Raw genomic sequence first — 11,206 nt, 5'->3', positions numbered from 1 at the left:
GTCTTACATCAAAAAAGCTTTCCAATGTTCCAATGTTCTTTCCAAAGATTCATATGAAACTTTGTTTCTCCAAGAAAATAAAATTATTCTTATCAGAAGAAAAGAATATTAAAAGAAATCAACCATGGGTGGTACCTGTGGCTCAAACAAGTAGGCATTGGCCCCATATACCAGAGGTGACAGGTTCACACCCAGCCCTGGCCAAAAACTGCAAAAAAAAAAATCAGCTTTTAAAATAGATAAACATCTATACCAAAAAAAGGTCTTTTCCTATATCATCCCTTTAAATGTAACATAAAAAATGTTCACTACAATAATCTCAGATTACTGTCATAAAAAAACATACTTCAGCTTTCAAAGATGCCAATTCGATTTCACATGTTTAACAGCTACAGCATAGCTCACACTGGCACAGATATGCCTAACACACAAACACTATTAATATTTCATCCCTGGTTAACAGTCAGAAAGAACTGCACTGTTTGAAAGGTGCTTTAACTTATGTGTGGTCATTAAAACTCTTATAGTAATTTACGTATGGTCATATCAAGGCAGGAAATTAATTCAGTATCACTATAAAAATCACAGCCATGAAAATAAAGGCAGAAAACTTGGTTTCTCTACCTTTCATTTACATAGGTAGATATCAGGACCTTACTGTAGAAAATATAGCAATTCTTACACGTGGTTTCCCTAGAACATAGTGGAATTTCAGAAACTACAAAAGATGTCAAGATCCATAGTTTGCTTCATCAAATGCTTTTCTAGCCCTTTTCAGTTCTTCATTCAGGGCAAACAAGTCTTTAACCCTAGCAAACTTCCTTTTGAATGGGGTCCTTTTGAATCAAGAAGATGGTATCTTCAACTTGTTCTTGACCTTGTACAACTTCAACTTGTACTTGACCTTGTCTGCCCATAGACATGGCCTTGTGAGTCATTTCAGTAATGAACTCTATCACAGTAGATATTCTTCAAGAAGCTCTACTGACTTAGTATAAGGATTCTTTTCATCTTCAAAGCCATACATCATACATCTCAATTCTTCAGAAAAAAGTCCCTATCTTTTACCTTGTCCACCTTCTGCACCTCATCTAATTTCTTCATCTTCTTCCTCAAAAGCAGGGTCTTCCTTCTCATCTACCACCCCATCAGCCTGCCAGCCTACAGCACCCAGTGGGCTCCCACCCAGCAGGTTTCACTACTTGCACAGCCTCAATTCCAGTGACTTCCACATTAAAGTGAGATTTTATTTTATTTTTTAACTAAAATACTTAACAGTTTTATTTTCACATTTCACAATACAAATGAAAACTGCCCCCTTTTGGGATTTACTTCTTCCCTTCAAGACTATTCTCTCTTTCATAGGAAGGAGGAACAAGTCTTCTTTACCATGCTATTAAGAAAATACCCAGAGTCACAGCACCACGATCTCCTGGTGAAACAGAACAAGTAATATGAAACTGACGTAAAGAAAACTCCCCTATACCCTTATCTGTCTGGTCAAGTCATTCCAGGACCAGTGGGCACCAATATGGGACCAGCAGGAGGTCTCATCATTGGGGACCCAGGCATCACTGGCATGTGACCTCTCATGGATGGCCTCATTCCAGGAGCAGGTCCTACTGACATCATCCCCAGAGGAGGAGGGCCCATCATCAACATCATGGGAGGGCCCCACATATGGGGTGCTGGCGTCATACCAGGAAGAGGAGGACCCATCATCAGCATCATGGGAGGGCCCCACATATGGGGTGCTGGCATCATACCAGGAAGAGGAGGACCCATCATCGGCATCATGGGAGGGCCCCACATATGAGGTGCTGGCATCATACTAGGAAGAGGAGGACCCATCATTGGCATCATGGGAGGGCCCCACATATGGGGTGCTGGCATCATACCCGGAAGAGTAGGGGGAGGTGGAATCATGGCTCTGCAGGAGGAGGAGCAGAGAATGGAGTAGGAGGTATTTTTCCTTGTTGAAAGGCAGCTGTTGTTTTGTCAGTCAGGCTCTGGGCCCCCCCTTCCATCCATTTCTGATAGTCGTCCCTCACACTCTCTTTGTGCTTCCTCCCACTGTAGTGTCTTTCTCATAGATGGAGAGTCATGGGTGAGATATCTATCTCAGTAGTCACAATAAAACTTGGGCATATTCCCTCCTGGCCGTTGGTGACTCCTTTCTAATGTGAGTTTTTAAAAACAAGCATCCATACCAGTGTGGGGGGAAAGAACAGTAGAGCAGGGGAAAGGAAGTCTGCTCTATCGGTAATAAAGCTCCAAGTTCATCCCATCATGGATTCCATAGTCCCTTAGAGACACGTGGTCCTTAAAAATCATGTACCACTTCTTAAGGACAATCTTGTTCCAAAGCATGGCAGTTTGGGCTGCAATCAGCTTCTTAAGGTCCCCAGTGGTCTCATTGGTGTTGCATTTAACACGGACCTTGTTCCCCAGATGGTCGCTGCAAACAGCCTCGATCATCTCGGCTGGAGCTCCAAACTCAAACTTCTAACCTGCAGAACCTCCACAACCTCCAGCCTCAAGCGCTCTGGTGGATGAGATTTTAAAAACCATGAGAGATTCTTTTATAATCTCCATGCAGTTGAAAACCACGGAAGGCACGTCCAATCTCTACAGAGAAATACCATAGTGGACATTCTTTAAAATTTCAAAAAATATACATCCAGTGAGAACTTTCTTAAAACATAAAACACTTGGAGGACAATCAATGGGCCTAAAGGTGAATGAAGGTATGAACTGAGATATCCTCAGGGCCGGAAGTCAGTGATCAGTGGAGCAGTGTCCAGCAGGAAGGGAAGCATTACTCACAAATGTTATACACAGCTAATTTTTCTATCAAATACTAAGGCCATAGAGAGACATGCTCAAGGAGAAAATATCAGAGAAGAAATTATCTGTGAACCTTTTCTGACAAAATATGATAGTGAAACCCAACCAACAAAAGATGAATAAAAATGGGGCCTTGAAAGAAGTAATTAGGAGAATACAGAAAAGCACAAAAGAACATGAAAAGTCTGCTGAGTACATAGAAATATAATTCTGTTTATGGGTATTTTGGCTATTGAATCAAATAAAAACATCATAAGACAGGACAATATAGAAAATTTTCAAACATGTCCAAGTAGGTGGGAGGTGGAGGTAGGTGAAATAAGTGTTAATATTCTTATGGCTCCTAACTCAATGTTTTGTGTATTTGAAAAAAATCTTTTAGAAGTCTAAATGCTCTCTTCTGATGAATGAACATTGATCTGAGGCTTAATATTTGACTGTTTCATCTCAGCTTTAAAAATACATTTCAAGTAAATTCAATTAAAAAATTAAAAGTTAAAGTTAGTATGTCTAAGATGACTCCATCCTAATAAAATTCACTCTATCTAATCATCTACATCAGCAGTTCTCAACCTGTGGGTTGTGACCCACAATAACTGTATTAAAGGGCCCTGGCATTAGGAAGGTTGAGAACCACTGATTTATGTACTTTCCAGCTTTTGGCTGTGTTTATGCAGTATTTTCTCTTTTGTAATATTGTATCTCTCTGTAATTCCTTCTGCACGTATGCACATATGCAATGACAGTTATCATGGTAACTATCATTGTGTATTAGCTAAGTTTGCTGTAATAAACACAGGTTTATTATAGCTACTACAAATGTGTAGCTTAGACAACAGACATTTGTTTCTTACAGTTCTAGAGGCTGGAAGTCCAAGATCAATGTTCTGTCTGAATCAGTTCCTGTGAGGACTCTCTTTCTGGCTTGCAGACGGCTGCCTTCCCACTGTGTCCTCACATGGTATAAAGACATCAAAAACATAAGCTCACTGGGGTCTCTTCTTACTATTCTGTTGGGATCACGGAACTCATTTAATCTTAATTACTTCTTTAAAGGCCCTGTTTCCACGTAACAGTCACATTAGAGGTTGGCGCTATAAATATGGATTTTAGTCCATAACACATTGTATGGCAAAACTATTTTCTCTCTGTGTGCTTTTCCCATATTTGTTGAATAGTTTATAATAACTATTATAAACTTTATAAAATTTTATGAGAATTGAAGCCATTATTCTATAAAGTATAGCTGATGTTATATGTTATAGATTTTACTAGAAGTGGTAATAATAGCATCATCTTCATACACTGTTTTTATATGACACATAATGACACAAGGGTAACTTCCATTTACTTGTATGACTCCCTAACTGTCTCAAGGCAGTCAGGGAAACTGAGGCTGAGAGAGACTCTGGTGTCATAGCTAGTAAGTACCAGAATTTAAATCCATGTATTTTTCACCATCTCTTTTTTTTTCCTATGTGATAAAAAAATGTATATTTCAAGGTTAAATCTCAATCATTTCTCTTTGTGTGTTTACAAATTCAATAATGAGGTTCAATATCTCACACAGTAAAAGTCAGTTTGGTTCACTATTTGGGAAGGAGCAGAAACAGCATTGCTGTCCTCAAGTTATAGCTACAGGCCAGAGAGTTCTGCCCAGGGTCACTGTAGCCTGTGATATGGCCACTGTAGCCTCTGGTGTGGCTCCAGTAGCACAGAGATAAAGGGCTTAGAGAGGCGTGTGAGTTACTTCTTTTGCTGTCTGCCCTGGCTGGACCTAAGAAATCACTGTTCCAGATGATCCAGTTCCTGTCCTTTCAGAGGTCAGAGTGGCCTGGAAAGCTCTCTCCTGGTCTTCGGATATGGCAACAGGTACCTCCTTGAGGCCTGGGCACATCAGCATCTTGCACACATGTCCTTTTTGTCAGATATTTCTGAGGCTTAGGTGTCCTGAAGGGCAAGACTTGGGAAAGTAACAACACATCCCAGCACACATTTGGGGGACATTCCTTCTCACCAAACCATCAGGTAGTTATGAAGTTGGTTTGAGCCATGTCTAGCTCCTCCTTGGGTCATTTTCAGCTGACTGTAGGCACCCCTTTCTTTGGAACAAGTTAGTCTCTTTATGGGTAGACCAATTCTCCATCATTTCTCCAACTGGTCTATGGGTAGACCAATTCACCATCATGCCTAAATAAGGCATCATTTACTGCAGTTTGACAGACATAAATATGCTCCTTTCTCACCCTGACTGATCTGCTGTCCGGTGGTTGACTCTGGTCATTTGGATCATCATGTCTGCCCTTTGAGGCTCCACTCCTCTGATTGGACAGAGTATGGGTCAGGGTTTTGCCAGGTGGTGAGCCCAGTGTGCTCAGGCAGGGGCAGCACCTAAGCCTGGAGGGCTGATCGTAGGGTGGAGATGTGCCAAGTCTTTCCAAGGGCACTGGATTTAGAATGTGGCCTTTCTGTGATCTGTAGCAGAGTCTGTATGGGCCGATGCAGGCCCGTGCCCACTGCTGACATCTGTCCTTGCTGGTTGTTCCTTATGCTTTTGCACTATTCAAGTTGTTCTACAAGGAGTTCTGGTCCTTCAAGCAATTCATTGCACACAATGCAGTTAAAAAAAATTGAATTTAGATTTGTAATAGGCTCCCTGTATTTGTGATTTTCAACTTTGTTCTTTAGGCTTCACATTTCTCTCCCATTTTCTCTCACCTCCCTCTCTCCCATTTTTCTTTCCTGTGAAACTTCTTGAAAAATTCACTTATAGGAGGTCCTAGTATAAACAGGCTCTTTGGAGGTATTGGCCCACGAGGAACAGGCTTTTGCTCTAATGCAAACTTCAGCCCCAGCTGTGTCTTGCTGCCTGGAATATGGCGGGGCTTAGTTTGGTCTAGAAGACTGTCCCTTCCTGAAATGAGATGGCTTCACACTCTGTTCTTTATTCCTGATGTCTCTAACTCCCCGGCTGGGGAGCCATATGGTCTGTGGCCTATTAGGAACTGGGCCCCATAGCAGGGCGTGAGCAAGAGGTTTCATCTATGTTTACTGCTGCTATATTTAGCTGCTTCCCATCACTCACATCCCCACCTGAGCTCACCTGCTGTCAGATCAGAGGCAGCATTAGATTCTCACAGGAGCTCGAACCCTACTATAAACTGCACCTGTGAGGGACATGGGTTGTGAGCTCCTTATGGGAATCGAACACTTGATGATCTGATGTAGAGATGTAATGGGTTTGAGTCATCCCCAAACTATTACCCCCCTTCCTCACCCCCATCTGTGGAAAAATTGTCCTCCATGAAACACTCCTTCATGTCAAAAAGGTTGAGGTTGGAGACTGCTGCTTGACGCCATTCCCATGCAAGGGGTTCTAAGTTCTGAGAGCTTCATCAGAAGTCTGGGAGTTGTGCCTATTGCTGTGGTGGGCTACCCCTCATCTTGTGCTCGTCACTGTGACCAGAGGAGGGAGTTCACAGCCACTTAGCAATGGGGCCAGGTGGGGAAGAATGTGTCTACTGTTAAGTTCTGTTTCTGGCAGGGAATGCAAACAACTTTATATTTTTATATAGCGCAAAGTTCAACGTCTTTCTCAGATTGGTCTCTTTCCCCTAATTTATACTGTTTTATTTTTTTTCTTAAGAAGATACAGTCCGGGTCAGTGCCTGTAGCTCAGTAGCTAAGGTGCCAGCCACATACACCAGAGTTGGTGGGTTCAAATCCAGCCTGGGCCTCCCAAACAAAAATGACAACTACAACCAAAAAATAGCCAGGTGTTGTGGCGGGTGCCTATAGTCCCAGCTACTCAGGAGGCTGAGGCAAGAGAATTGCTTAAGCCCAAGAGTTAGAGGTTGCTATGAGCTGTGACACCATGGCACTCTACCCAGGGTGACGTAATGAGACTCTGTCTCAAAAAAAAAAGAAGATACAGTTCAAAAGAAAATTTCCTTTCACACACAAAAAATGTAAAGTCAATAGTTCTCTTATTTATATGTTTACAAATGAAGATCATTTTGCTATCTTTGTCTTTTGGGGGGTATCTCAAAATTTTGAAGTCATATTCTCATATAGGCTTATGAGCTATTTAATTAAATAAAATAGTTTATGTAGGAGGAAATCTAGTTGGGTGTTAATCAATATTATTTCAAAATTAATACAAAATTATTCCTTAAAAATCCCTTGACAATATAGGGCATGGCAGTCTCATCAAAATGAGGTTGAGATGCATCAAAATGAGGTTGAGATGTTTCTCCACTGGGCAGAACTTGGGGACAGACCCAAAGCTGTTTCTGTAAACTTCCGTCTTGTTCCCTGGAGAGCACCTCCCCTCAGCAGTTGTTCAGTAGATTCAAATGTTATTTGCTCAATTATTATTTGTTTGTTAAAAACAAAACTCCCCCTCATTTTCCTAATAACACTTTTTTAGATTGTCTAAAATACATAAAACCTTCCATTTAACAATTTTTCTGTAATCCCAGTTGCTCAGGAGGCTGAGGCAGGAGGATTGCTTCAGCCCAGGAGCTTGAGGTTGCTGTGAGCTAGGCTGACACCACTGTATTCTAGCCCAGGTAAGAGAGTGAGACTTTGTCTTGGGGGAAAAAAAATAGTTTTTCTGAGTTAGGAAAACAAGTCTCCCTTTTTACTTGGCTCAGAATCAGAGAGAAACGCCCCTACCCCACCTAACTGAAATTAATTTGTTTGCTTATTATTTCAGCTGCAGTTTCCTATAAATATGCCAAGTATTAGAATAGAAATTATTAAAAGAGAATGTACCCTAAGCAGGTAAGGGGAGCAGTGGGGGAGAACAAGCTGCATGCATGAAGTGACACATTGTGTATCCCCCAGAAGCAGGGTAACAGTGCTGGGGAATTACTTCTCAGTCTTGTTTCCAGGAGAAATTAATATCCTTGACTCTTAACTTGTTGGCTTCTACTTTCTACCTTTTCTTTCTAGAAAGAAAGCTTATCTTTCTTTCTAAGAGTTTTCCTTAAACAAAGCAGATAGTAAAGTAGCACGTGATGCAATGGCAGTGTCAACAATCCAGGATGAGAAAGAGTGGTCAGCTCAAGGCTGAAATGGCCTGGGCTGGAAGGGACCTCAGGGAAGCAAGGTCCTCAGCAGCTTTACCTGGGTTCTTTGAGGGCACCCCTCACCTAGGTGGGATACCCAGGGAAGGGAGGTGATGTTCTAGAGGAGCCTGAGCTGAGAGGAGAGTGAAGAGGCTAGACCCTGTGGCTAGGTTTGAAAAGAGAATACCACCACCTGCTTGAGCAGGGAGGAGGGCAGAGTGTCCAGGGAAGTGTGAGTGGGATGTGAGCAGGGAGGTGAGCTTGGCGATCACACCACGTCTGGGGGCATGGAGGAGGGCAGAGTGTCCAGGGATGTGTGAGTAGAGTGCACAGACAGTAATTAGTCTTAGGGAGAGGGTGGGGGGAGATCAGAAAGGAGAGTCCCTGTAGAGGTGGGTAGAAATGTGAGGGTGGAGACCAGGCTTTGTGGACAGGGCAGAAAGTTGATAGGAGGGACCACACCCTGCCTGGAGGGTGGTCAGTGGAAGGAAGAGAGTTTCCTATCTTTACTTGATGCAAGTGACATGAAAGAGATTTTACTCGTGTGGCCTTGTTGTTGGACCAAGGAGTGTGTCTTGTCACCCAGCCAATAAATGGAGAAGCAAGGAGCAGATGAGAGATGAACAGTTTTACTTTGATTTACAGAAAATCAGCTATTCTGGAGAACAGTGAGGTTAACTCCTGAAAAAGCTGTTCTGCTCTCCTTTTTCTCCTTGTTACTTTTTATTCTCACAGAAAAAGTACACATCAGCAATGCTACTGTTCATCACGGTATATATTAAATAGATTCCTCCCCATAGGTTGTAAGGTTAGACAATGTCTCCCTATCTTAAAGTGGTTGTATCTTCAAAGTATTCTTCATTTTAGACTAAATTTATACTTAGTCACTACTTTACTAAATACATTACTAAGTGTATTTTCCCCACTTGGTCCTTGACTGACACCATGGTCCTTGGAGTGTACAGTTTCCTAATTTTGTCTATGACAAAATGTTTTGTACATGAATAAACAACTCCAGATGGTGGCACAGTGGCTCCGCTAGCCCCACAAGGGCCTGTACAGCAGGGCCCTGTATGCGTTGTTCTTTAGGATAACAGTGGTCACCATCAGCCTGAGACCTGTTCTTTGGTTTTGTTGGGGAATTGGTTTTAAGGCCAGTACAAGGCAAAAGTGGATTTTCATGATCCCTGGTGGTGACTGACCAGTAGACCAAGCCCATGGAGGAACAAAGGAAGCTACTGTCAGGCAGCAGGGCCCACTCCCTGTAAGCTGAGCCCACACAGTAAGGGGAGCTCAGGGCAGGGCCCACTCCCTGTAAGCTGAGCCCACACAGTAAGGGGAGCTCAGGGCAGGGCCCACTCCCTGAAAGCTGGGCCCATGCAGTGAGGGGAGCTCAGGGCAGGGCCCACTCCCTTAAGCTGGGCCCATGCAGTGAGGGGAGCTCAGGGCAGGGCCCACTCCCTCAAGCTGGGCCCATGCAGTGAGGGGAGCTCAGGGAGAAAGCAGGCTGGGGAGGGAGTGGGGAGACTCCTCAGACTCCTCTGAGGTTTGTCTCTCTCAACTCTCTATGGCTTTCAGAGCCCAGTCTAGCCCCAGCAGGTGCCCAGCTTTGTCTTCAGCTGAGAATAGCTCCTTCCCTCTTCTTCCACCCAGCCACCTGGCCACCTCAAGTCACTAATGAGACTGACCAGATAACTACTCACTGGGCCTCCTGGCCTGACCAAGCTGGTGAGGCCTGCCCCAGCCTTGCTCTCCTGCTGAACTGCAACTAAAACTTCTGGGTAAAATAAAAGGACAATTGCCTGAGGACTTGGAGAAGTAAGGGAAGTAGACGACCTAGAAGACTCAAAACTTGGAGATGGGACCCATGAGGTGAGTTAGTTCTCCAGGTTTTTTCTTTTTTCTTCTAGTTTGAACCCAAGGGTTGGCTACCGTTGCAGAAGTGTGCAGTGGCCACAGGGGAGGCCAAGATTAGGACAGAAACCACATCTGTCTGGCCAGAGGAAGCAGGACAGGGCCCCTGGCTCCCACGAGTGTGCAGGATCTATTTTCTTGTTCTCTGTCTCTGCTTTGCCTGAGTGGTGGAGCTTCTTGGCTGAGCTGGTATGAGCAGCCATGGCTCTGAGAGAAACCCTGCCTCTGACTGAGTGAAGCCAGGAAAAGCATCCACTGCAGAGGGTCTCCTATTTCTATGTAGGGCTCCATGAAGAACCAGGGATGACCCCCGAGCTGTGCAAACCTAGGGCAGAGCAAAGGCTTTGAAACTGAACAGAGATTGATTTGGTGCTTGTAGCTCAAGAGGCTAAGGCACCAGCCACATACACAGAGATAGTGGGTTCAAATCCAACCTGGACCTGCCAAACCACAAGGACAACTACAACCAAAAAATAGACAGGCATTGTGGTGGGCGCCTGTAGTCCCAGCTACTCGGGAGGCTGAGGCAAGAGAATTGCTTAAGTCCAGGATTTGGAGGTTGCTGTGAGCTGTGATGCCACAGCACTCCACCCAGGGCAACAGCTTAAGGCTCTGTCTCAAAAACAAACAAACAACAACAACAAAACCCCCCCCAAAACTGAACAGAGATCAGAATTACCCCCTAAAGGAGGTGAGGACAGCTGATTCCCAGAAGCCACCTGAGTTGGCTGCCTACAAAATAAAAAAGTCAGCATTTGTTACGAGTCCACACAACATAATATTCAAAATGTCTACTTTGGTATTCTGAGGAGGTGCTGTTGACAGCTGGACATAAAGCTGAGGAGGTTTAGGGCATGCCCACTGGGGGCACTGCCTGGGCAGAGACTCTGAGGTGCTGGTCACTCAGGCACCCTCAGGCCTCTGCAAAGGGTGAGGCCAGACAGGACCCAGACTGCACAGCCTCGTGGGAGCTGTGAAGGTTACTGACCCCAGGCCAGTGTCTTCCTCCTACCCTTGTCCTCCTCACATGGATCTAGGGGATTGTGTTCACCTTCCGGTAGGTAGGGGCAGATTTTGTACAGAGTTACTCTCCAGCTATTTGCTTTTCTTGGACAGAACCTTCTTGTCACTGGAATGATAATATACAGAGAGCTCACAGGGGCTATGGGACACCTGCCTTGTTTGGTTGTGTGTCTTCTGCCCCTGTGCCCAAACTAGTGTTTCCTGCAGATAACCCAGATAACTCCCGGCTGAGCTAGGCGTTCTGACCCCGTACCTCCTAAGAAGGACAAGTGCCTGCTGTTCTCACTCTTCCCTTTGACCTTATAAGGAAGGCACCAAAGGATTTTAGGTTTCTTTTTTTTTTTTTTTTT

At 44.1% G+C, this 11,206-nt stretch overlaps 1 protein-coding gene and 2 pseudogenes across 1 annotated transcript; all 3 read right to left on the bottom strand.

Moving 5' to 3' along the window:
• Positions 1-730: 730 nt before the first annotated feature.
• LOC100957046 lies at positions 731-1,363 on the bottom strand (annotated as a pseudogene).
• A 125-nt stretch (positions 1,364-1,488) lies between these two features.
• Positions 1,489-2,148, bottom strand: LOC100951071 (annotated as a pseudogene).
• Positions 2,149-2,256: 108 nt separating this feature from the next.
• LOC111727775 (ubiquitin-like protein 5) lies at positions 2,257-2,478 on the bottom strand. Its single transcript, XM_023517868.1, has one exon. It carries the CDS (start codon positions 2,476-2,478, stop codon positions 2,257-2,259), a length of 222 nt encoding a protein of 73 aa, XP_023373636.1.
• Between the last annotated feature and the right edge of the window lie 8,728 nt (positions 2,479-11,206).

The sequence above is a fragment of the Otolemur garnettii genome, unplaced genomic scaffold (assembly GCF_000181295.1).
Source record: "Otolemur garnettii isolate 467f Iridium unplaced genomic scaffold, OtoGar3 scaffold00123, whole genome shotgun sequence".
NCBI lineage: Eukaryota > Metazoa > Chordata > Mammalia > Primates > Galagidae > Otolemur > Otolemur garnettii.
The sequence above is the reverse complement of the archived record's forward strand: the minus strand, read 5'-3'. Positions and strand labels throughout refer to the sequence as shown.